General features: G+C 40.8%; 2 protein-coding genes across 3 annotated transcripts in view; one reads left to right on the top strand and one right to left on the bottom strand.

The window, feature by feature from the left end:
• Window positions 1-5648: 5648 nt before the first annotated feature.
• Window positions 5649-23215, bottom strand: LOC147331513 (dynactin subunit 2). Its single transcript, XM_086293907.1, has 14 exons — window positions 22909-23215; window positions 22522-22590; window positions 18300-18396; window positions 17482-17543; window positions 17194-17292; window positions 12267-12427; window positions 11534-11687; window positions 11238-11303; window positions 10937-10975; window positions 10664-10741; window positions 9528-9599; window positions 8833-8935; window positions 7693-7784; window positions 5649-6129 (listed from the first exon to the last, which is right to left on the bottom strand). The coding sequence occupies exons 1-14, from the start codon at window positions 22942-22944 to the stop codon at window positions 6043-6045; spliced, it is 1215 nt and encodes a 404-aa protein (XP_086150033.1). The 5' UTR covers window positions 22945-23215; the 3' UTR covers window positions 5649-6042.
• Window positions 23216-24528: 1313 nt separating this feature from the next.
• Window positions 24529-27894, top strand: part of LOC147331514 (kinesin heavy chain-like) — a 74957-nt gene continuing 71591 nt past the window's right edge. For both annotated transcript variants that reach the window (XM_086293909.1, XM_086293910.1), the window contains exon 1: window positions 24529-25075. In XM_086293909.1, coding sequence (XP_086150035.1) covers window positions 24947-25075 — 129 coding nt within the window. In that variant the 5' untranslated portion in view covers window positions 24529-24946. The remainder of the gene's footprint in view (window positions 25076-27894) is intronic.

The raw sequence follows: 27894 nt of genomic DNA on the forward strand, positions 1-27894 counted from the left end.
ATTTCTAGCTGGGGATAACACCAGCAGAATCAGAACATGTTTTATTAAACAGTGTTGGCTCTAACAAAAATCTAAAAATATACATATATGCATGGATCTAATGTCGAAGAATTGTTTGTTTCCGGAACACAAAAGCTGAATCGATTTCCCCCCCCTCTACTAATTGTTTTATTGTGAATTTTTTTTTAAAATCTGTTTTCTATCCAATCCATTTAGCGCTTACTTGCTCCCGTGACGTGTTCATTTATTGTGTTGCCATCCGCGTGCGTTTACCTGACTTTTGATTCCATGTGTTTGTGTAAAGTTTGTCCGTGGCACCGGCAGTCGCCGCACACCTGCCTTGTTTTGGTTTGGGTTTTTTTGTTTTGTTTTGTTTTTTTACCCCCGTGGCATGTCCGAGGGGGACAAAAACCCACCTGCCCCCACCCAGACTAACGTCGAAATAACGCGTTTTTTGGAGGCCATGTGTTAGGTGTTTGTCAGGTAATATTTGCAGCATAGCACACACTTGCACTCTTGCTCGTATTCTCAGCCATTTCATACCGCGCGCTCTGCTGCTGCTGCTCCGCGCGAGATATGAAAACACATGCCCGGCCGGTGGAGCGTCTGTGGCGCGAGCCCGCGGAGCTGGGTGTGATCCAGCCGCAGACTAATGCTCCCGTGTTTTAATCTGGCAATGATGAAATTTATCAGTTCTTTGCTAAAAGAAATTCTGGTTTTGTAGGTATGTTACTTATATATACTTGTATAACAAAAACATCTCTCTCTCTCTCTCTCTCTCTCTCTCTCTCTCTCTCTCTCTCTATATATATATATATATATATATATATATATATATATATATATATATATATATATATATATATATATATATATATATATATATATATATATATATATATATATATACACACACACACAAAATATATTTGTCGCATATATATAGTAAAACATCGGGTGCTTGTTGACATATTTGTGTAACTTGCACTTACAGAACAACATAAGTTCCTGGGGTGTCACTCTTCACATGTAAACATCCTCTTACAGTATACTGTAAACTTAATAATATGAATATCGTAGCGTTTCACCTCTACCTGGACCTATATAACATATTTTTTAGATATTAATAACACATGAAAGTTGTTTACATAATTTATAAAAGTCTAGTTAAACTCCCACAGACTAAAATACAGATAATAAACCACCTGCATAAATATTTGTTGTGGGTTAAAGTTCAACGAGGTCATCGCCTCAGACGCACGGGGAGCCATGCTTCACTGTCCTGCGGTAGTCACAATGTTGGATCGTCGACATTAAAGAAGGTAAACAACAATAACAACAGCAACAATAAAAAAAAAATACAATAAAAAGTGGCGGAATCAAATCTGGTTTCATCATGTTTATGCTCTCGATGCGGTTTCTTTAACCTGCTCCTGACACTTTCTGCCCCAACCTTAGACTCTCAGTCAGCACACGCAAACTGTTTTCCATGCACGGTGCAACGTGCACGCCTCAACATGCACAGCCCCATAGCAACAGCGCCAAGTAGCGAATAGAAAGCTCAAATACTGTCTCTAGGACCCGGGTTAAGGCGCTGCAGGAAGCACCGTGAACACGTCACGACTTGAGTGGCTGTTGCTGAGTAGTTGAGCATACTTTCGCTACACCCCTCCCTCTCCACCACGTCTGTTTATTTTGTCAGTCCCATCGTCTGTGTTGTAGTCATTATAAAACACTGTTTACAACCCCAAATCTAGGTTGCATATTTTTTAGACTGTTATTACGCTCTAATGACGATGACCCCTGCTTTCTAATCGATTGTCACCTTTTTAAAAAATATATATAATTTCAAAAAGTAAAAAATAAAACAAAGATAAAGACTGGTATAGACAATGCATTTGTTTTTCTGTTCCTTTTCATGCTCTGAGGTAACAGAGTGTAAACAAGTCCTGCAGAGTCTAAATTGTCTGCTTGTGTGGATCAGCTTTTGGAGATGTTGGCTGAATATGTTTTTGCCTTCTTTTTTTAAAAACTATTTCTGTGAAACCAACATAATAACAACACAATTGTGTTTCACAGTTCACACAAAATAAAGCAAGAAACAGCCCGGTAAAGTAATATTATGTTTATATTTATTTATTAGAAATATGACAAGTGAAAGAACCCAGCCTTTACGGGGTTATCGATGCAGAAAATATGGTTCTTTGTTGTGCTGCCACACAGATTTAAAAGAAGCCTTTGTGCTTGAAATGTAATAAACAATCAGCAAGGACAGCAAAATAAGGTAAATGAAATTAAAGGGACAGTGGTTGTTATCTCTTGAAAATAAACTCTTGACTTTTGTTTTACAGGCAGAAAGAGTCTGGAGAATTTTCCAGCCACTATACCACGCTCCCCTCTTTCTGTCCTATGCCCTTGGTCAAGACTCCACACCCAGTTCCTCCCGACAAACACACACACACGCACACACACACACACACACACACACACACACACACACACACACCAGCTGTCGGAATCCCTCTGAACTGAGACCAACTGATACAGCTGTTAACAAGTGCTGGTGATACAGTAAATCCCTTTTTTGTATCCTGCCTTGCTCTTTCTCATGGTGTGTTTTAACTGTTTTCTTGGTCACCCTGACAACAAACAGAGAGACCTTCTTGTAAAGTGTAAAATGCATTAACCAAATCCTAAATTAGTACACAATAATCAGTGGTTCTTAGACAAACATACACTGGTTATACTTTTTAAGGCAAATTTTGCCAACAGATATATATATTTTTTTTAGCTTTGTCATTAAGCTTCGAGGCCTCTTTAGTTACTACATTCATCTCTCTTGTCAATGCTCATCTCAGCTGAGACCAATAATGCAATTCTCTATTGTGTGCTGATGCCCATTAATCAACTAATTTGCAGTTTTCCCCTCAGGAACTTTCCCCATCTATCATTTCATTTATAAATACAGGACAGCCAGCATTCACGCGAAGCAGCAAACTATCTCAGAGCTCTTAAAGTTTGAAATGATTTCAGCACTCAATCACAGCTCGTCCAGATTCATCAGCTATGCATCACATCTGCCTGGTGAGATTTGTGTGTTCGGAGCTTTGGGATGACTTCGCAGACAATCTTGTTAGCGTGTTTAGCCCTGCTTACCTCTGAGCCTCACCCATCTGTACCCCGTCTTCAAGCCTCATTGTGCCGCACGACTGTAAAACCCGTAAAAGCTCTTCTCCACTCACCTCTTCTCTCCTTCAAACCCATTCAGGTTTTTGGACTTCTTTTATTAATTGTTCTATTTGTTATTTCTGAGGTGGAAGTAACAGGGTGGTAAATTAAATTAAATTAAAATTTCACGATTATATCGAAAATCTTTACAGCACGGCAGAGCTGTTATTATCTACATGCATTATTCTGGATTTCTTCATTCATATGTCAAAGATAAAAGAGAAATTGAAAAAAAGGGATAAAAACAATAACAACAACAAAAAGCTAAAGCGAAAGACTGTAGCGCATTAAACTTTAAACGCCTGTCTGAACAGGTGGGTATTCTGGCAGCGAAACACACACTCCAGGCTCTTACACCATCCTTTTCTTCCTCTCATTCTAGTTTTTCCCATATCAGCACCAGAAACAGAGATTTTAGAGCAATTGGTGCTCCCTTCTGCCTCCTCTGTGTTCAGCTGCTCTGTGCTGCCAGAGGACTTTAATATTTACTTTGTCCAGTAGAGTAAAAGCTTCTGGTGCTGACATTCAGTATTTAAGCAGCTACATTTATACTGCAGAGACAATATTTATTGTTTGTGCTTTTTGGATTTAAACCTTTCTCTTAAAATGTATTTAATCATTCCTTAAATTTCCACATTAAAAGATAATACAGCTGTTCAATAAATACTTTGTGCTCTTGCTAAATAGTCAGTTTGTGATCGTGTTAAAGTGTCTCTTAACAGATGGGGCTGAGCTGACCCAATCTAGCGCACCCGAAATAGAAGGACAAATGTGGTATAACATGATATACAGTACACTGTACGTCTCTGTGCTCATCTGTGGCATTCCCTTCTAAGTTGGATCTGTGGAACTAATTCCCTGAAACTTACACTTGATACGTCTTGTCCGAGCAGGCAGCTCTCCCACATGTAAGGGAAACTGGTAAGCTGGAGTCCACAGTCAGCACATAACTCTTTGGAATAAAAGGACAGATGTAATATAGGCTGAGAGACACAGACATAATAATCAGCTAAAGTAAAGAAATGATCCACAGGCTTGGTAACAGAGGCTTTATCAAACGTCGTATCTAATTCAGGGTCAGGTTTAAGTACACGAGTCCAAAAATGGAGCGCATGTCAAAGGCATGAAACCTAACTTCTGGCTGCGTGTTTCTTTTGGGGCAATGTTCGTAGCTCAGTAAACTATTAATCCACTTGCGAGAGGCTCGCTGTTACCTAACTCGCAGGGGCTGATGTATCTGAATGACTCACCACAAGCACCTGATCCTCGCCCTGCTGTATGCTATCTGTCGGCCTTTGTCACTAATCCCATCACTTGACTTCAGACAGGAGCCAGCTTTTTGAATAAATGCTTTTTACACACGCACAACTACTAGATGGATTTGAGACTGACCTTAAATTCATTTAGTGGCTCCTGTTTTTACTTGTCAAAAGGCAGCGTACAGAAATAATCCTTTTACATTTAGGTTTCTACTCGACTGGGTGCTTTCTGTTCCTGCTTTAACTTTGCTGTTTGCCTTTATTCTAGTGCAACAGTTTCTACAATACTTAACCTTTTAATTTTTTTTAAAATAACTGTCCTGTGAAGTTTTGTAATACTGCCCTGTTATGACAAGCAGAATGCTATGAGAGACAGGGAGGGACATGAAGTAAAGGTCAAATAACATAACGATTTGTAATGAAACACGGTTTTGTGTTAAATAACTCTTAAGTTTTTTTCCTTTTTTTCCCCACCAACTTAACCCCAACTAGTTAAAAATATCAAGTTACGATTTACGAAATTAGAAAGTAAACATGAGCAAGTAGAATGTATTTCTATAAATCCCATTTACACAGCTTTCGGTGCTGTACAAAGCATGTACATTTATACATACATACTTATATGAATATGAAAATTAGAAGCAGCAAGCAGAGACATGCTGACGACAACAACAAACAGAGAAAAGCAGGAGACAAACAGAGTTACAGGCCACAGAATGAGGGTGGATTTAGAGTCTAGACCTAAAAATCAGAGTTGGGGTATGTGTAATAAAATATGGGAAGCTTAATTAGAAACAAATATGTCAAAGTGGGTGACTAATCTGCTTTTATGGGTTTATTTGGCCTCGTCCTAGGATTCTGTTTGGGCTTGATGCTATGCTGCCACCCAGTGGTCATACATATTGAGCACAACCACAAATGAAGACTTTATTTTGACAGGTCAGTTTAGAATTCAATTAGCCATCTGTGTCTCCTACAGCTTCTTATTAAAAGCATAATACCAACAGCTAATTACTGATGACCAGGATCTTTTTGTTTAAAGGGTGGAAAACATTTGATCATCAGTATTTCACAAAACTTAGTTTTTCAGACAGGAAGCTAGGTCAATAATTACATGTTTAAAAAATAAAAGGAATGAAAGGAGGCGGGCCTTACAGCACTTTGTTTTATTGATCAGTTTCCATGACCACAGATGAACAATACAGTGAACTTGTAGGCAATGACAAAGCAGATTAAAAGTTTGTCTGTGGTGTCTGCTGTCTCAGTCATAATAATATAGTTACAAGCGACTGAGCGTGAAGAAACAATAAGGTACACAGGCATATTTACAAGCTGTCCTTCGGTGACACGGCCCTGATGCTCGCACATACGTGCTTCAGCTACAACAACTTAGATCAACTTAGACAATAGATCTTTATTTCTACACCGCTTTACACCGTTTTTCTTTTCATCCATTTCATTTTACCAAAAATCGCATGAAGGTCCAAAAGGAATGGTAGAATTTTCTAATCTAATAATTATAAAAACAACCCGGTCTCTAAAACTCTGCCACCGTTTATTTTGAAAGCTTCTTCATCCTCTGGTCTAGTGCAGCAAAGTTCTCCTCTATAGCCACAAGATTTTCCTTCATCGTTTGCTGAACCTGGTAAAAAAAGAAGAAGAATTAGAGAGAATGCTAACTCCAGAAGTGCGTGCGAGAGACTGATGGGACGGGGAGAGAGGATGTAAGGAAAAAGCTAAATAATCGGTAAGAGAAAAGAAAGGAAGGTGCTTAAATATGGAAACCTTTGCCATAATTCAAACAAAATACCAATCAGGTGCAGCCCTGTTAAACATTCATATACCTGAGTCATGTAGGAAAAGTGCTACTGATGATAAGGTTGGGCGATATGTAAAAATTTTCCAATAGACGATACATGATATATTCGCGCAGGTGACTTTTTGATGGGCGGAGCAATGTAATATTTTACATTCTTTTCTTGTTTGGTTCAGAATTAATATAGCTACTTTTTGGATTAGTCATTTATTTATATGTGTTCGCTGGAAGAGACATTTTGATTTTTAACTTACTTTTTGTTTAATTTTGGATTTGTTGCTTGGTTTAGTGTGTAAGACAAACACTGGAACGGCCTGTAAACACGGTTAGAGTGGAAAAAAAAGAAGACAGTTTCTCTTTGTTTCCCTCCCCACCGTTTTGGGGTTTTGTTTTTTTTTTTAATCTAAATAAAATGTTTTTGTTTTTTCTGAACATGGGCTACCATCTTTCTTTCTGTTATGAGTTTGAGTAAATGAATCGCTGCATTTGTTTGCAGCTGGAAGAGGGAGCTGTTAAAACACTGCTATTATTTCTTCTATTGACTGCTTCTCTTAACTTCAACCAATATTATTAGCAAACTCACTCATGGGCAAATAAATACATAACATTGCTCTTGTAAAAATGATCGGTGAAAGACTCAGCCTATCGTCGATTGGTCGATATATTCGTCCGATCGCCCAACCTTCACTGATGACAATTATTATTAGACAATATTGTTTCAGAAGGCTACACAAAAACCAAAAACAAACATTTCAGTGTTGATAAGAAACTGAAATGTCAGACTTAACTAGCCTCTGTGACACCAAAACATTGTAAAGAAAAACAAAATACATTTTACTGGATTGAGGCACTGGTTGGTCCCTCCTGCCAGAAGCCTTGAACTGTGAAAGCACAGACTGATTATTGCCTGAGAGGCTTTACAGAGCTTCTGTCCTCGTAATGGGAAGCTGTAGTTGGTTAGATTGCTACTTCTAGCTGTGAAAAGCTGCCTCGGCTGTGCACTCTGAAGGGTATTAGAGGACACTTTTTCCACTCATTCACTACACATACAAAGAGGTTACGGCCAAGTGTTTGAACATGTCAAGTTTTTCTTTCACACCAAATCTAACATTTTCATCTGCTATTGTGAAAAAGTGGTTCACAAAGTTTCTACCAATTACTGCAGAAACGTTCGTTTCTATAAAACGACAGCAACTGTATAACTGCTGGCGTCTTTTTATATCGAACTGTGACACATTTCTGCTGGCCAGTGCCAAGTTTACCATGGCTGCAGTGGCTCATTCAAGCTGACCGTTTAAGTGGATAAAACTGCTGAGTTCTACTCTCCCTGCAGCGCTTAGAAATTATTTATGTTGCTACAATTGTTCAACAGGTCTATGAACTTCTCACCTGTGTTAGCAGGGTATTATTGTCCTTCAGGGAGTTGTTGATCATCTGCTGAGTGGTATCCAGGTGTGTCAGCAGCTGGCCAAACTGCATGGCTGTGAGATAGAGGGTTGAAGTGAAAAGGGAGAATTAGATAAAGGACAGGAAGTAAGTAATCCTTAAATTCAAAACATCTGCTAAAAAATGAAATGTCTTTGTTGTCAGCTGAAGGAGAAGGGCAAAGGAATTGATGCAAACCTAATCTAACAGTGATGAACGGCAGCTTGAAAGATTAAACTAAGTATTTTCTTTTTCAAGTTTTCCTTTATTGGTAAAGAAAGATCAGAAGAAAAAAGGTGCAGCTAAGCTCTGTCGAGCAAAGAAGCTGCAATGTGTGACAGATCGGTGCAGAGAGAGGCTGGATGATAAATGACCTCCTTCAGCTCTCAGAACTGAATTATCAATATAATCTATTAATGCCAAGGTTCCGCTTTCATGTGCTAAATAATAAAAAGATGATAATGTGATATATATAATATCATGCATCTCTGTTACCCCAAGGGGGTGTTTAGCAGTATTGCAAGATTTAGTTTAATTCCGTTACCATTTTGAGTCTCCCCTCTCAGTGATTTTTTGCCCTTTGTTATAATAGAACGGCACGGTTTAGGCTAATTCCATTATCTATTTGAATCCCGTTTTCCCTTAGTTTCATCTTATGTCTCGCTCTCAGACGTTTCCACAGTGGATGCAAATGTTACTCTCCAACACATATGCTGCCTGGAACGTGATCTGGGTTCACACCCTGTTATGTTCTGTGGCAACACCCAACATATTTTCAGCCTTTAACGCCACATCCCATCCCCGCTAACCTACATACATTCTCTCCTTGAACTCTCATGGGTGTCATTTCAAGGTTCGTCTCCCCTTACATAAAAGAAGAGCACATAAATTATCCATGTTTCCATTGTGATCCTTACCGGGGGGAAATTTGCCCCAAGAGCAACATTATTACAATATTGGCCAATTACTGGCACACACTAACCAAGTACATTCATCTAATGTTAGAGTTTTAATAAGCTCCTACACCCCTGAAACACCTCAGCACCTTCTGCATTTCATGGTTTTGTGTGAATGGACGGAGCAGTTTCAGTTCCTGCGTGTTACCTTGCTCATGGAGCTCCTTCACAGCAACGAGCCTCTGCACCACCTGAGGTATGGAAGTGGACATGGCATCCCACTTCTGCACCACATCATACAACTTTGACACCTGGCAGATAAAAAAAAAACCAAAACACATTTAATGATTTTTATAGAAGCTGTCAGATGGTCAAATACAATATTTTTCTAAAACAGCAATATACCTAACACAAACCAACCATTTATACCGTTATTCATAGAAATTATATAATTAGCATAGCCTGCCCTCTGCTGGTCAACTACATATACAACACGTGAATGCATGAAATCTGTTAGTCAGATCCTGAATCGATTCATTATTTAGAAAGAACAAACTAAAAACAAACTATTCAATTACACTTTGGTTTGGCTCTTATGAATGTTTGGCTATGAATGTGGGCAGTTTGAAATATCAGCATTAAGCTGAAATTGTATAAACAATATTCTTCCCACTTGTTACCAGACTTTTGTAAATATACACTTATTGGAACGAGAACCTTAACACTGATGAAAACATTTCAGCTCTAATGATTGCAAATGTCTGTCCAGAAGAAACATTTACTGAAACAGCCTCAAAGTAGACAAATCACATGCGGTCAGTTTGAGCCTGGAAGTTGTAAAGAAACAGATCTGCAATTATTACAGCCTTTATTCGATACTGAAGGTGGTCAGGGGTCACTAACCTTGTTTTGTGTTTCAGCGTCTTCAATCGCTGCCTTGTGTTTAGCAATCTCATTCATCTTCCCGAGGACACTCTGCAGGAGAGAAAAAATACATTATACGTATACGGTAATCTATTCTAATTTTGCAAGAGGTACCACTCAGGGGCAACTAGTGTTTCACTGCAAACTATGTCACAAGTAACCCAACATCATGGTCACTGTGGCATATTTTAAAACTAAAGATATTTATCAGCTGAGCAACAAAGTAGCCAAACATTAAGGCACAAACTATAAAAGCACTGACTCAAAGCTGGACCGACCTAAGCTTTGTGTAATACCCTCCATTCTGAACGTTCTCCTTAGGTTTCAGGTATATGTTGTTCTTAAAAAGCAAGCAGTGACCTAAAGACCTCCTCAGAGTGACTTTTTGGGCCACAAAGGAACTGCAGCTGGGCCGCAGTTTGAAATTACTTACAAGTATGTACAGTTACATATTTATATTAATTTAATTACATAAAAACTGAATGAAAACTGGTGCTAGGCGGTGGTTAGTTTGTGATATTACTCTTTATTCTGGGCAAAAACTGAATGCTCTTGTATTGAAGTTTGTGTCCCAGTGGCAGGTGGGCTACACTGGCCTTAACAATATGCATATGACCGGATTAGCATTAGGAATTTAAAGCCAACCATTTGTTGCTATTTTTTTTAAAATACAATTTTCAAAGAAATACATAATTTTCTGTTATATTTTGATTAGACTGAAGATTTAAGACAAATTTAAATTCCGGTTGGATTTTATAGTTTTTAAGTGGGCTGCAGCGCTCTTGATTTTGTGAATAACTGCTATAGAGAAATGGGATGAGTTCTTGCAGAAAAGCAAAATGTTTTTTAGTTTTTGTTAGATACAAAAGCTACAGTCCAGATGCCCCTCCAACTGACACATCCAGGCCTGCTTCTGTACTAAACGCAATGGATGAAACTCAAAAGAGAGCAAAATATATACAAAAACCAAAACCCACTACCCTTTCAAACCAAAATGCATCTAGGAAAAAAAACTGATGTACGAATGTAATCAAGATGCAACTGTCTTGTCACTTCATATGGAAAGGCTGCCTCCTCCTAACACTGTGCTGTAATGCTGTACGGGGAGTAATCACCTGCAGTCTTGCCTCCACTTGATCCAGAGTAGCAGAGTCCAGAGCACTGACCCTTGCCTGCAGGAGCTCTATGGTGTCCTGATACAAAGGAGGACAAGTTTATATATAAGATCAAGCACAAAACTTTAGGTTTTTGTTCCTCCTACTGGCACAGCAGCAATAAACAAACTTGAAGGAACTGATGTCACCTTTGAAGTATGACCCAGTTCTCTGGCTGCACATCAGATACCCAGAGTTTTGAATAGAGAGACAAACTCCACAGTGTGTTCTTACCATCAAACTGGTTCCTTGAGCACCAGCACTCAGAGGTCCCTATAAAGTAAATGTGAAGAGGGAAAAATGCATTTTAACAAGAAACAACAAAGCCACCGCTTGAATTTACATAAATCAAGTGGAATATTTTATTTTTTATTTTACTTGAAAACAGAAGCAAGAAAATTCTGTTGTGAGTGTGACATAGAGACAGGCACACAGAATTAGTGCGAATGAGAGCAAAGACCCATGAAGACAATGTGTGTGTGTGTGTGTGTGTGTTTGAGAGAGAGAGAGAGAGACAGCGGGACTGTGTGTGTACCTGCTTGTCTGATCCTGAGCCAACAGCCATCTCCAGCTCAGCTAGACGCTTCTCCACTTCCGCCATCTACAGAGACGGAACAGGGCAACACATGGCTGGCAGTGACAACAAGCATCCCACAAGAGACACACAAACACCCACATGTATGCCTTCCTCCTTTTGTCCTGCTTATTGCCATCTAGTATTCTGACATTCCACTCAGAAGAACAGAAACAAAGCAGGCCGAGGAGACCATACAGCCTCATTTTATGTGTGCATTCATCACAGACATTTATCCACCTCTCTTTCCTCTTTACCTTGGCAGACTCATTAAATTTCTCCTGCTCTGGTCTGCTGTGTAACTCGTAGAGTACCACTCCATCTGGGCCCTTAGTTAATGCTGTCGGCTTGCAGTCTCCTGCAGAGCTGCCACGGCTGCCCTTAGCGGCTTCCAGCTGGGTGAGCAGACGCCTATGAGAAGGGAAGAAAGACACAAAGGGATAATATGTTCACCATTGTTACCAACCCCATGTGCTGCCATGAGTGTGGTCCTCCCTCCCTCTCAATCCTTTAAGTCAGTGTTATTAACTGCAAGTGAAGGTTTGTGAAGGTGTTTTCCTCACTTTCTCTCATTTGTGTTTTCCCCTTTTAAGCCCACGGCTTCCTTTGCTTATGCTCAGTTGGGCGCTGGCATTTTTCAAAGATTTGTGTCCTTTTAGTTAATTTCCCCTCCCTCAATCATCTGTCACTTAGTTGTGTTGTGCTCCTGGTAGCTATGCCCTTTGAGATCAGCAACATTTATGTGTACAATTAATCTTATTTCCTTACTACTCCATCTCATTATATCTGGTTAAAGCTTGGAAAATCCAATTCCCATATCAATCACTCTTATTCTCTCCATTTCTCCAGAGCACCCTCTTTCTTCCCAAGCATTTCAGTTTCTCAGATCACAGTGCTGGCACGATCTAACAGACTGTGGTGTTAAGTTTCAGGTTCCAGGTGCTTGCCCTCGTTTGTGCTTCATTGTCTTGTTAACTCCAGCCAACTCACCTGGCCAGTGCGCCATCTGGGTCAGCCAGGTTGATGTGTGCCTGTGGTCCAAGCAGTGAGTCGAGATGGGCTGAAACCAGCTGCTGTTTGAGCTGGGCTGCCTGCTGGGCCAGCACCACTGGAGTGAGGCGCTCCTCTGCATTACTTTCCTTTGTGGCAGCCTGGACGCAGAGAGACACATACATCTTTGATGCCAGGTAATACAATCTGTGTGTAGTGCAGTATCAAACACTAATATTTTTGCATTATTATTTGATCATATAATATTTTTGGATTAGCTTTTGTAAATAAAGGCATATGGATCTACTTCTAGACCATATTGCTCGCTAACCAATCAAAAATACAGAATTGCAAATAAAACTTAATGTGAACAATACAGAAACATTTACTGCAATGAGCATGAACAGTTGTCAAATTCAAATTCAAATTTTATTTGTCACGTACACAGTCATACACAGTACGATATGTAGTGAAATGCTTGGACAACTGCTCGTGACCTAAAGAAAACAAAAAAGGAAAAGGCTATGAATAAGATAGGAAATAAATATGAAAAATTAAAAAGGGTAAATTTAACTAGGAAGGAATAAAATATAAATTAAGGTTAAAAATGAAATAACTGTACAACACAAATTAGAATGAAGGGTAATTTAACTGGGAAGGAATAAGATAAAATATATAAATTAAAGTTGAAAATAAAATAACTGTACAACAAAATACACAATATAGAACTATATAAGAATGTATGAAGAAATCTAAATATAAATAAATATATACACAATAACAGCAGCTGTACAAGTATTAACCGGAAATGAAGAATATAGTGACCAGTGTTGTGCAAAAACAAAGTCCAGAAAGTCCAGTGTGTGTGTAAGAACCATATGTGTGGGTCAGTACTGTGTGGTGGTGTGATTGAGAGACCGTATCGCCTGCGGGAAGAAGCTCCTCCTCAGTCTCTCTGTGTTGGTCTTCAGGGAGCGGAATCGCTTTCCTGACCTCAACAGAGAGAACAGTCTGTTGTTGGGATGGCTGAGGTCCTTCACGATCTTCCTGGCCTTGGTCCGGCACCGCCTGCTGTCAGTGGATCTCCAACTTCCTAACTGGCAGACCACAGGCAGTAAGGATGGGCGGACATGTCTCAGCCTCCACCACTCTCAGCACTGGAGCCCCCCAGGGGTGTGTTCTGAGCCCCCTGCTGTACTCTTTGTACACATATGACTGCGTGGCCACTACCAGCTCCACCACCATCATCAAGTTTGCTGACGACACCGTCGTGGTGGGCCTGATCTCTGATAACGAGACGGCCTACCTGAAGGAGATTAGGAATCTGGAGAACTGGTGCCAGAGGAACAACCTCCTTCTAAACGTCAGTAAGACAAAGGAGCTGATAGTGGACTTCAGCACTAAGCAGGAGAGGAACTACCAGACCCCCGTCATCAACGAGTGCCCAGTGGAGAGAGTGGACAGCTTCAAATACCTCGGAGTTCACATCACGCAGGACCTGTCATGGTCCTGTCACATCAACACCGTGGTGAAAAAGGCCCGACAGCGTCTCTACCACCTCAGACGCTTGAGAGACTTCCAACTGCCCTCCAAGGTGCTCAGGAACTTTTACTCGTGCACCATAGAGAGCATCCTGGCGGGAAACATCTTAACCTGGTTCGGGAACAGCACCATGCAGGACAGACGAGCTCTACAGAGGGTTGTGCGGTCAGCTGAGCGCACCATCCGCTCCGAGCTCCCTGACCTGCACTCAATCTACAGCAGGCGGTGCTGGACCAAGGCCAGGAAGATGGTGAAGGACCTCAGCCATCCCAACAACAGACTGTTCTCTCTGTTGAGGTCAGGAAAGCGATTCCGCTCCCTGAAGACCAACACAGAGAGACTGAGGAGGAGCTTCTTCCCGCAGGCGATACGGTCTCTCAATCACACCACCACACAGTACTGACCCACACATATGGTTCTTACACACACACACTGGACATTCTGGACATTGTTTTTGCACAACACTGGTCACTATATTCTTCATTTCCAGTTAATACTTGTACAGCTGCTGTTATTGTGTATATATTTATTTATATTTAGATTTCTTCATACATTCTTATATAGTTCTATATTGTGTATTTTGTTGTACAGTTATTTTATTTTCAACTTTAATTTATATATTTTATCTTATTCCTTCCCAGTTAAATTACCCTTCATTCTAATTTGTGTTGTACAGTTATTTCATTTTTAACCTTAATTTATATTTTATTCCTTCTTAGTTAAATTTACCCTTTTTAATTTTTCATATTTATTTCCTATCTTATTCATAGCCTTTTCCTTTTTTGTTCTCTTTAGGTCACGAGCAGTTGTCCAAGCATTTCACTACATATCGTACTGTGTATGACTGTGTACGTGACAAATAAAATTTGAATTTGAATTTGACCTTAGCTGCAGCCTCGAAGCGAGCATAGAAAGTGTTCAGCTCGTCTGCCAGAGTCACGTCCGCGTTCGTCATACCGGTTGTTGGTGCTTTATAGTCCGTTATTGTCCTTAGTCCCCGCCACAGGCTCCTAGAGTCACTCTGTTGGAGTTGTGACTCTAGTTTCCTCCCGTAGCGCTGCTTCGCCTCTTTCACCGCCCTCCGCACGTTATATGACGCGGCTTTGTACGGGTCCATGTCCCCCGTTGTGAGTCCCGTGTTGTAGGCAGCGGTGCGGGATCTCAGAGCGTTGCGGATGGTTTTATCCACCCACGGCTTCTGGTTGGGAAACGTTGTGATAGTCTTTGTCTCCACGGTATCATCCGCTAGTTTCCCGATGAATCCCACAACCGCTTCCGTAAACACGTTGACGTCATCGTCGGAGCTGTTTCTGAACATGCCCCAGTCTGCGTCATCGAGTGCGTCATGTAACGCGGCCACCGATTGATCCGTCCAGCGCGCGACCTTCCTCTGAACCGGAACTTCCTGTTTCAGCCTTTGTTTATATTTTGGCATGAGGAAGATGGCGGCGTGATCAGATTTGCCAAACGGAGGGCGGGATTGTGCCTTGTAGCCGTCCTTGACCGTAGTGTAGCAGTGGTCCAGTGTCCTTTCACCCCTGGTGGGGCAGGTGATGTGTTGATAAAAGTTCGGCGCTGCGCGTTTGAGGTTGGCGCTATTAAAGTCCCCCCTCACAATAAGCGCAGCGTCCCGGTGTTGTGTCTGGTGCTGTGTGAGTGCCTCATGCAGCTCGCATAAGGCGGTGACCGTGTCCGCTTGTGGTGGAATATAAACGGCACTTACAATGACCGATGTAAATTCCCGAGGTAGATAAAAAGGACGACACATGATGGACAGTAGTTCCAGATTTGGTGTGCAGGAGCGTGTGAGAGGAACAACGTTCGCACTGTTGCACCAGTTGTTGTTCACCATTAAACACACGCCGCCTCCCCTGTCTGTCTCCATTGTCAAGTTTGCTGACGACACTGTTGTTGTGGGCCTGATCTCTGACAACATCGAGAAGGCCTACCTGGAGGAGATTATGAACCTGGAGACCTGGTGACAGGAAATTAACCCCCTCCTAAATGTCAGCAAGACTAAGGAGCTGATCGTGGACTTCACTACAAAGCAGGCGAGGAATTATAAGCCCCTCATCATCAGTGGCACGCCAGTGGAGAGAGTGGATAGTTTACGGTATCTGGGTGTCCACATCACTCAGGACCTGTCATGGTCCTGCCACATTAACACTCTGGTTAAGAAAGCCCACCAGTGTCTCTTCTTCCTCAGAAGCCTTAGAGACTTCCACCTGCTGCTGAGGGTGCTCAAGAACTTTTACTCCTGCACCATCGAGAGAGTCTTGATGGGAAACATCTGCACCTAGTTTGGGAACAGCACCAAGCAGGACAGACAAGATCTGCAAAGAGTGGTGCGCTCAGCCGAACGCATCATTCGATCAGAGCTTCCTGACCTGCTGTCCATCTACACCAAGCGGTGCAAGACCAAAGCTAGGAAGATTATGATGGACTAGGGCTGGGCTATATCATACCGGTAATACCTGTGTAATTTTGGGCAACGATAGGAAAATGACATATTGCGATAGAATATGGGTAAAACGCGCATGCGCAGTGCCTATGTTTACATATACACATGGCGGCGACGCAGAATGAGTAGAGCGAAAGTGGATCGTTAAATGAAACAGATGAACCAGAACTGGTTTGTAGAAATGCTGCAACTTCACTGGTGTGGAACTGGTTTAGCTTTCGTCCGTCAGATACACAACAAAGCACTATTTTTGGTAGCGCATGCTAGCGGGCCGTCGTTATTACCGTGTTGTTTGGAAAATACGGCACACTTAAAATCAAACCTTTGATTTTTCTGAAAATCGACAGTGCCCCTTATAATCCCGTGTGCCTTATGTATGAATATGTATGGTTGTGTGTGCGACAAATAAAATTTAAATTTGAGGGTGAGCCATTTCTTGCACGATGACAGGAAGGAAACTTTGTTAATCAACATTGTTGGTTGTAATCTAGCAAATTTTCACAGTGTGCTTTAGCTTTAGTGCATTGTTACGCCCCTCTGCAGCCCCTAATCTCCTCAGTGTGTTCAGCTGGTGCTAATTGGCCACACCTAGTCAGGTGTTGATAAAAGCATACCTGAGGCAGGCTTTCAGGAAGCTCACTAGTCTTTGCCTTGGTGGCACCAGCCAGTTTAGCCAACCTGCTATGCCATTTTAAGATGAACCCTCTTCTCACTAACACTCAGGTATTCATCAGATTAGGCTTTGGATTAGATTTGCTGAAATTGTTCCAACTCAATGGTTGATCTTCCCTTCAATAAATGCAATACTAAATGATCTATGAGCAATGTGGAGGAAGGCTACTAACATTAAAATACAGGTAGAAGAATGATCATCCCTCACACGCTCTTTTGGACGTGTGTACACGTCTGTTGCTTGCAGGTTACCTGGATGGTGTCCACCTCCTGCGTGAGTTCCTGGATCTCATTCACTAGGCGCTGATACTTCTGCTGAGGCGTCTCCTTCACTCCACAGCCCTCTCCAAGCTAAGCCACAGAGCAGAGAAACTGAATGAATATTACTCAATATACAAAAGAGCTGAGAGAAATGATCACACCACTAGCATCACATGCTCTCTGACTTTTATCAGAAATGACAAACACAAGAGTGAACAAAATAAAAAGTCTTTTTGTGAGAACAAAGTAATGTTCTTCTGCTGAACAGAATATACTCACAATCTCAAATTCTCCTGACTCATAGCCAACTCTTCTGCTTTTACTGATTCTGTCTGAAAAGTCTGGAAAAAGAAAGGACAAATGTGTTGAGAGAGAAAGTGACAAACACGACATTAAAAGCTGAAACTGATGTTTCTAAGAATGCAAATCTATTTGTTATAGCACAAACTGAAGGAATAAAATATTTTAATTTGTTTTACATGTATTTATTGATGTTTGTTTTCTTTACACTAAAGAAGAAATTTATCTTATACAACAATTAAATACAAATGACAGCAGATGAAAATTTTAAAGACAGGGCAGCCAAAGAAGCACTGAGAATAAATGACAAAGCAAAGGAATGTGTGTCATTTACTTTTCTTTTTTTATTACTTTTGCCAATTTTAGCAATATGTTAACTTTATAGGCTTTAATTCAATGAACCAATTAATAATCTCTTAACTAACTGAAGCCAAAGCAGCTCTTCTTCATTCTGTACCTTAACGAGGTAGATATGTTAGCAACAGACTAAAGTAACACTTTGTTTTTTGTCTACAAATGTGACACGATAATTCACTAATTTCCAGTCAAGTCTGTACATTTTTAATACCAGCCACAAATATATAATTTCATTTTAATAAAGGATAAATACTTTCTTAAAACACATGGATGTTGTAATTTGTAACTCAACTCAGGAGTAAATTGGTGCATTTGACAGACACAGTGGATGTAAAATGTAATAAAGAAACATGTGACCTAATGCAATGATGTGGTATACCACCACATATTTTGTTATTCAACTTAATACGTCGTTATTAAATTAAAAATGAGAAACTGACCAAGTCCCTTGGTGCTGACATGCTTGTCTTTGAACTTGTCATAAGCAGCATTGGGGTTGACCACAATCCTCTCCACGCTGTCACTGCAAAGCTCCTCCTGCCATTGAAAAACCAGGAAATAAAGTCAGCTGAACATCAACAAACTCACACAGTTATATTAGCCGTACTGAATCAGTGAGCCAAAAGACTCAAAGCCCCAGGTACACTTAAAATACATTGAAAGGTTGGTAAATTTGGACAGGAAACCTTGGTCTGATCACTGCCCAAAAATATGATTACCGTATTTTCCGCACTATAAGGCACACTTAAAATCCTTTAATTTTCTCAAAAATCGACAGTGCGCCTTATAAACCAGTGAGCCTTATGTATGAATTCTGGTTGTGCTTACTGAGCTCGAAACGATTTTATGTGGTACACGGCGCTCAAAAATCGGTCAAAAAATGTTTTAGTACGACTTTGGTAAGCTACGAAGCTGCAACACTTAATGGATTGTCTGAGCATTACGGCTACTGTAGTCAGGAGCCTCGAGGAGAAATCTGGGTCCAAAACTGTGTCCGCTTCAGGTACAACAGTCAAACGAACACTGCGGCATCACTGAGAGTTAAAACTGTTTAAATTCTTTAATCTTTAATAAACTGATCAGCGTTGTTGCTTTATCAGGTGTAACAATTAAGTTTAACATCCAGGCATCCATGAAAACAGAATTTATTAAATTTAATGGAGTTAGACGTTAGCAGGAAGTTAGCTTGCTAATTTCAACCTAAACATATAGCATGTTCTGACTGAGATATTTCTGAAAAAATTCAAACGTACAGCTCTGCTATCACTTCCAACATAAATGAAGACAGAAAACTAAACAGCAGTGACTTTTGTAGGGTTACTGAAGTTGGACTAGCTGGTAGATAATGATGTGCTACGTGATTGCTAGCGACACAGCTATGCGTGTTGTGCTAATGCTAACTTTTTTCCACTGGATAAAAGCTAACGTGAGGGTTCCCGAAGGTTAGGGACAAATGCAGTGGCATGGCAGGATGCTGTAAACAGACCAAACTTCAGTCAGTAGAACAACTGAGATAATCCATCAACCGCAATGCGAGGTTAGTCATTAACATACTGCAACAACATGGGAATAGAGCAGCTGCCAGAGAATTCAACATTAATGAATCAATGGTACGGAAGTGGAGTAAGGAAGAAGAATGCGTTGAGTAAAGTTTGACATATCTGACTGTTTTGTTTCGCTTAATGCGCCTTATAGTCCGGTGTGCCTTATGGTCCGAAACATACGGTAAGATCATGAATTATGTGTATTATTGTCAACCAAGTCCAGACACCCATAGAAATTAAAACCCATTTTAACCATGAATCATCAGAATCTGCAAGAGTTTCACATCCATTATTTGGTCCAGCTTTTACACAACCAGATAATTTCAAGATCATTCATAGTTTCAGCAAAGACTGGTTGTAGTGTCATCTTTACAAACAAATATGTCATCCGTGTGCTACAGGTTTACTATGATAAAACGATGTGGAGTGAATGGAAAAGGCAGAACCACAGCTGGAAGTAACTAACACTTTCTTTTCTAAATGACAGGTTTTGATTAGTGATTGGAAATACCATGGATCATTTGATCAAAACTTTTTAGTGATCAATTATGATGAACCACATGCAATGGGTCGAATTAAAACAGTGCTGACACAAACACAAAGGTGCTATGAGTGGGCTCACAAACATCAGGATAAAAAGAGACAAAACCTTAGACAAGTTACACATATGACATGATGGAGGAGGAGGAGGAAGAGGAGAGTTAGTCAGGCTCTTACCAGCTCCTTGGGTTTCCAAAGAGTTAGAGAAAATAACAGAAGAGCAGAGGGAGAGAAAAAAAAATAGGGGGGAGAGAGAGAGAGACAACACAGATTAATGTGGTTATCACATGCCATGCACACAACAGGAACAGTTGGCCAAGGTCGGGGAAAGATAAGAAAGAAAGCAGTGTTCTGAGAGTAGCTGCCAAACACCCTGGAGACACTTTGCTCAGACAGTTTATGATGGTCTCAGAGTTCTTTCCGTCTTTCCCAATTCACCGTGATAATGTGGTCCTTTAATACCACCAAGTTTCTCTCCCTCATGATACCTTTTATAGTAATGAAGAGCCTGGTGTTTCAAAACATTAATTATGATTCAGAATGGAGGGTGAGGATGTCTAAAACAAGTCAAACCCCCAAATGCATGTATCCTCAGCTCATTAAACTGGAGTAAGTTCTTAGTTAGTCACATGCAGTTTATCCTAAATGAATCTGCTAACCTAAAACAAAGCACATGGTGAACTATATCAAAGTTAGAGCCCCAGTACAGTGTGTGATTTACAATGTTTTAGTTCAACTAAAGTCTGCAAATCAATTCATCAGAAAAAAAAATATAGCATCAAATTGGAGATTACCTAATTCGACAGATTTTTCTTGGAAGCTGGCTATGGCACTACACAATTAGTATGTAGTTTGCCAAAAAGGGAAGAATTTTATAATGACAGCAGCAAAGAAGCAGTCATCTCAATGTTGATCTGTGTTACATGCCGCATACATTCCATTAGTCAGTATTAGTACAGATGCTAATTTGCTGCACCCCTAGGTGAAATTATGTATAAACCAGTGGCCAACACAACCACATTGTTTTTGCCTAAGGTAACCAAAAAGGATGGTGACAGAACAAAAACAAGCTTATGGAGCTATGGCTAAGAAACCACTTTTGTGGAGCACACAATGCTAGAGCCATTTCCAAAGCTTCATTTTTGTCTGGCTACATTACTACAACATGAGAACAACATAGGTGGAACGCGCACTTGACATATTTCTGCTTATTTTATGTAAAGCACAACAAACTATTCTCAATAGGCATTCACGAGTCTCATTATTGATCATTTAAAAGGTCTACTGCAGACTGTGAGTGACTTTCTTTTATATCCATTTTGCTCAATGAACCTGTAAGAAGTTATCACGCATTGTAAAGAGGCCGTTAAAATGTCCAGTTAGTCAGAACAGTGGAGTTAGCCAAGAAGCAATTATTAGAACATGACAGCAGGTTAAAAAGAGAAATCCCTAGAACAAATAAACACATTTATTCTGCCGAAAGCTTCACGCTCACACAGGCACACAATTGAACCCTCACTGCTTTGTCAAAGCATGAAAGAGTAAATCAGTTCTGCTGAATAACCACCAACACCATTATCCCTTAGAAATTTTTAAAAGAGCAGCAAGAATAGGAGGAAAAGAATCAATTCCTTCCACTTCACAACAATCAAAAAGGGTTGAATTACACTGCACAAAGAGAGTCGCTGATCTATTTCTCATATCATTCCAATCATTAGAGGCAGAAATAGTGACTATGGGAATTTAAAAAAACAAAAACATGCATTAAAAAAAAGCATTAAGCTCACTGAGAGAAAAATTGAGCCAGTCTTACTTGTACAAACTAGGGTCCCAGGAGGGTGGGGGAAGAGTCAAAACAAGGGCAAGGGAATAGGAAGAGCAAACATGAAAACATGGAAGGAAAATGCCAATTAGCATTCTCTCAGCTGGTCTGAAAAAATAGCCCAGACATGGTTAAAACCAAAGTCAGACCAGCTCACCAAGAGCTGTCCTGATAAACAAGCCTGAACTCTTGCAGTCACAAGAGTTCGATCACTATTGATGACAGCAAAAGAGATTTCTAAGACAACGGCAGTGCCTGAATGTTTGGTTTGCTGATATGCTTGAAGTGTCTGAATCCAATTTTAAAATGCTTCTACTGACATTTTTGTTTTTATTATGCACTTGTGCCTTAGTTCTGTCAACATATTAAAATAATTTAAAAAAGAAACATACATAACAGGGACAATGTGTGGAAGTCAGCTGTATGTATTGTATAAAATATGAACAAAGTTCACTACTTCAACTCTATATTTTAAACAAGAGCATCAACAACGGGGTATTTGTACACGTCTTACAAATAGTATTTCACTCGCCCTGCAGAGTTGGTAAGGACAGGAAAGGCACAGGGACAGATTATTTACATGCATAGTACCGCTGACATATCCGCCCTTTGCCATGTAATTTATACAGTAAAAGTGAGAAGCTGTTATTCCGTACTGTCAATCATAAACCTACGTGTAAACACTTGTTAGCTAGTTAGCTGAATGTGCAGAAAATTAAAGAACAGGGAACTTGGGGGGAAAAGGCGCCCACTTACCGACTCAAACTGAGCCTGGTCATCCTCAGGAAGGTCACCGGTTTCATACACGTCCGGCTCGTTAAACGCCTGTGCAAACAATTAGATAAACAAAATAAGGAACAGTTAGACATCCCGGTTATTACAGCTTGCCTGGCCAACGCCCCGGCCCATTCAACAACAACTATCTCCTAACCCTTGCTTCTGGTGTTCCGTAGCACAACTCGGGGAATTAGCTGAAAAATAAAGCAACTACGGGATTACAACTGTAAATGCCAGCTGCGCGGTGAGTGAAAACAAAAAGCAGACAACGAAATAAACGGCAGAGATGTTAGCTAACTTAGCTGTCAAAGCCTGGAGATAGCACTGCCAGTTAGCAGTATCTGTCTGCTAGCGTTAGCCACTTACAATTCCTGGCAAATTTGCGTATTTGGGATCAGCCATGGTCACCGGGAGGGAAAAAAGAAGACCAACGAATCACAACAGAATGTAATGAAACGTGCAAATTATCGCTGGATAGAGTCTGACTATGACAAAAGCTGACGATGGATGAGCCAGCAGTCTCCCAGCCGGCGGAGCTTTCCAAGCCGATGTGGTCACTAGCTTGATGTGACGGCGTGTGCCCTTGATTTGTGTACAGGCACCGGCAGGTGGACTGTCGTGCGACTGCTGCGTCAATTGAAAAGAGTTCGCCGGCTTACCGAAGACAATAAAACAATCATACCCGAAAACGAACACCGCTTTCACGCATGCGCGCCTTTTATCCAATAAGACTCAATAAGGCTTTGGTCTTTTTATTTTATTTTCCTATTAAACGCGATATTAGCTGTCGCATGCATTATCTTAAATTCTTCAATAACATTTTTTTATTAGTTTTAAATAAAACATGTAACTGTGTTGTAACATAATGCCGTCACATGATGGCGCCAAAGAGTTGTTTTTTGGTATTTGTTTTTAAGAACAACTTGATCAATGGGTTCAAAGATCCTCGATCAACACGCCTCGATTAATAGGATGATTCACGATCAGGAAAAGAACAAAGTTGTCGTGTTTTCCCCCTACATGTTATTAAATTATAAACACACATCTTATATTATGTCGTTGCAGCTTCTCCCTAAAAGCTGTAATACTTGCTGTGGTCGATCTGTCAACAACTTATGAATAACCCTGATGTGCAATATTCTTCTGCTCAAATCGACATGTTTGAAAATAATATTTATAATTTACGTCATATACTTATGTACATTTCACAATATGTAACTAACTCATTTACAGTGCATATGCAGTGGATGCTCCTTTACAAGTGCAGTCGGTATAGCCGACTTTAAGAAATTAATGCACACAGAAAGATGCTCACTCATCATGAGGGGTAATTGGCTTGCTAAGACAGCTGTATACATTCCCGCTTAGCTCTTGAATATCTTATAGAAATCTTTAAAAAAAAAACCTCTGATGATGATGTCTGGGTTGTTTCGATTTTCATGAATTTTAATAAGCATACCAAAAAAGTCTGTTGCAAGCCTGAAGGCACGGAGTTTGAAAGACATGTCCATTTACCAATCGGGGTCTGATACAAGACACGTGCACTGCGGTAACTCCCCCCAAAATAACATCTCACCCGTTTACTGATATATGCTAATCTGATTATTCTGACTTTTTGTTTTGTGTCAAAGGCTTCTCATTAACTTCACAGTGCACTGCTTAAGACTGGAAAGCCTCTGGGGGGAAATTGCGAACCCTCTAGTTCCCACATGACTACCCTCTCATGCAAAACAGCATTGCCATGACGACCAGACTGGTGCAGCCCTAGACCCGCTCCTTACAAACTACTGTTTTCAGAAATGCCTCCGTAAATGCCAGAAATACTTCGTGCTTTTGCAACAGCTGCTGCATCTGAAACATTGAAGAAGTTTCCACGGAGGCTAATTCATGTATATATGACAGAGTTGGAGCGCTCCTCCCTGCTCCTCGGTCCCTCTGCCCGCGGTGCTGATGAGAGAGGATTTGAGTCGCTACCACGCCCCGCCCACAGTGAGAGAGCAGGGCTGACAGTGATGCAAGGCATGCCTCTGAGAAGCCTGCAGCCTATCCAGACCGACCGGACCAGTTTGGACTCTACTCCCCATTTACAACTCTCCATATGTTCTCCGCCGCCGAGATGCAGCTCAGCTTTGATTTGAGGGCAATTTAGTAAACACCCAGGAGCTGCTTCTGTTTTGCTTTTATTTTACATTTCTTTTAATATTTTGCAACCCCAAACTCCAAATGCTTCGCCTGCCAGTCTCGCTTTGCATGTGGCTATATCCGGTGGTTCCAGTTTGCGTGCAGGTGCTTTAGGAGAAAAGGTTGCACAGGGGCTTTTTTTTTTTTTTAATCAGGCTATAATTTTTGTTTTTAAACTCCTCTTTATCTCTTTGGAAGCTAAACCACAAATTTTATTTTCACAATGGCCGATGCGAACGGTGAATGCAATATCAAGGTGTTATGTCGATTTCGTCCACTGAACCAGTCCGAAATTATCCGCGGAGATAAGTTCATCCCAATATTTCAAGGAGAAGACACTGTCATCCTCGGGGTAAGTTTTTTTCCCCCACCTTCCTTTCATTCTGCCACATCTCCGTGCACTTGATGAACGCTAGGGGTTACACTTATCATCTTACTCACACATCTGATAGGCAAGCGGCCAGACTGAAGACTGGAAGCTTAGAGGCTTCTGACAGGGATCAAACTAAGTATAGCCTCTGTCAATAATATCGATACTGCGATTAGCCTGCAGCATTAACCAAGTGTGTGATGCTGCTGTTAGTGGGAAACAAGGCTTTCCAAAATCTGTCATTAGCCTAAGCCCAAGATCAAAATGATGAAGAGCCATTCCCCAGCATCACCTTTCTTCAGGATTACTAAACTCCACAAAGCAGAGCGCTTTGCCAGCCTTGTGATTAAAACCATTTTCAGAAATGCCTCTAAATCTTGACCCCACCTTTGTAATCCAAAGCAAGTTCATTATTTGCTCCTTCTCCTGTATTGATCTGCTGACATTTGGTGTGTTTCCCCTCTCAGAAAAATTATGCAGTACTGATTGATTTCCTTGTTTATGCTTCTTGTAGTCAGCTGTTAAGAGCACTGTTGAATGATCAGGTGGTGCAACCCTAATGAGAGCCTTAATTATGATCTGGGGTTGATTCTGTTCAGTGAATGGATTTTGTTTCAAGACAAACTTAATAGAAGCTGATGATTACTGTCATGGCTTTGGAGTAGCAATATAATGAACCAAAGCATAAAATATTTATTTGACTTATGGATTTGTATGTAAGGGTGTGTTTACTATTGCGACTGGGATCCCTCCACCACTGACAGCTTTGCACAATCGCTGGCATGCACGAGGAAAATTAGAGTCTTCTAAATGCGATTGGTCTTTTTGTGTAGAGCACATCTGGACCGAGGCTATCATGCACAAACATACACACACATAGATGCATAAATGCACGCCTATAATTAAATATGGACACAGACATTCATTTTTCACTCCTAACACCCACATTCTAGTGGAGCACACTCTCCACCAGAATGCACACGTGAACAGACACACAGAGATGGAGAGAGTGAAATCCACACCCATTTGGCCTGAAGGTTGACTTTAAGTGCCAGAAAATCCCTGTCTGCCCACTCTATTGCCACACACACACAAATACATATACACACGGATTAAAATGCAAGACATCTTTATTAGGGTTGACATCCTGGCACGTCTTTCTTGCGGGAATGTCTTTCTTTCTGGGTTGCAGCAGCAGGACATCTCGAGAAGAACGAATGCTTGTTATCACATAATTTTGATGCTGTTTGATGATGGCAGGTTGGCATTATAGCAGCTTGAAATCATATAATTCAAGCATCAGACTTGACAACTGTATTTAAATTAAGGCTGGGCGATACAGCTTAAAATCCATATCACGATATAATTTGAAGCACGTGCGGTAACGATATATATCACGATATATTCTTTTCTTCGGTATAACATATTTTCCACACTATAAGGCACACTTAAAAACCTTTAATTTTCTCAAAAATCGAGAGTGTGCCTTATGTATGAATTCTGGTTGTGCTTACTGACCTCGAACCGATCTTGGCGTGCAGAAATCTGTTAAAAAATGTACAACTTTGGTAAGCCGCACTGCTTGATGGATTGTCAGAGCATTACGGCTGCTGTGGTGAGGAGCTTCGCGGAGTAATCTGGGTCCAAAACTCCATCGACTTCAGGTCCCAAAGTCAAACGAACACTGAGAGTTAAAAACGGTCTAAATTATTTCATCTTTAATAAAATCATCAGCGTTGCTGCTTTACCAGGTGCAACAATTAAGTTTAACATCCATGCATCCATGAAAACAGAATTTATTAAATTTAATGGAGTTACAAGTTAACAGGAAGTTAGCTCGCTAGTTTCCACCTAAACATGACATATCACAGGGGCGTCGAACTCCAGGCCTCAAGGGCCGGTGTCCTGCAGGTTTTAGCTCTCACCCTGGGTCAACACACCTGAATCAAACGATTAGTTCATTACCAGGCCTCTGGAGAACTTCAAGACATGTTGAGGAGGTAATTTAGCCTTTAAATCAGCTGTCTTGTATCAAGGTTACATCTAAAACCTGCAGGACACCGGCCCTTGAGGCCTGGAGTTCGACACCTGTAACATACCATGTTCTGACAGAGAGATTTTTGAAACTAATTAAAACGTACAGCTCTGCTACCACATCCAACATAAATGAAGACAGAAAACTAAACAGCAGTGGCGTTTGCAGGGTTACTGAAGTTGGACTACCTGGTATATAATGTTGTGCTACGTGATTGCTAGCGACACAGCTATGTTAGCATAACATTAGCACAGTAAAGCTGGAGGATGAACGCCAATTTTTTTTCCACTCAATAAAAGTTAACGTGAGGGACTCTGGTGGTTAGGGACAAATGCAATTGTATAGCAGGATGCTATACACGGGGCAAACTTCAGTCAGGAGAACAACTGAGATTAGGGTTGCCAACCGCCCCTTAAACAACGGAATCGTCCCGTATTTAGAAACAAAAGTACACGTCCCGTATTGAGCTAATAAGGGACGCACTTTGTCCCGTAATACAGTGAGAATCAAAAGTAGTCTATAAATGTTAATGGAATTAACGCTTTGTTTGAAAACATAATTCCCAGCCCCTCTCCTGCTTTGTGACCAATGAGCTGACAGCACACTTATGACAATTCGAGTATGACAATTCAGATTACCGCTCATATCATTGGTCGAGGAAAGGTCGCTTGCTGAGAAAATACCGGAAGACAACAGATGACCACAACAAGAAGCATGGCCAACAGGGAAACAAACGCCGACACTGCGGTGCACGTCTCGGACGACA

Source organism: Aulonocara sp. 'chitande type north' Nkhata Bay, linkage group LG5 (genome assembly GCF_057382095.1).
Source record: "Aulonocara sp. 'chitande type north' Nkhata Bay isolate Kocher_YH1m ecotype deep benthic linkage group LG5, A_spYH_male_GT1.1, whole genome shotgun sequence".
NCBI classification, from domain to species: Eukaryota; Metazoa; Chordata; class Actinopteri; order Cichliformes; family Cichlidae; genus Aulonocara; species Aulonocara sp. 'chitande type north' Nkhata Bay.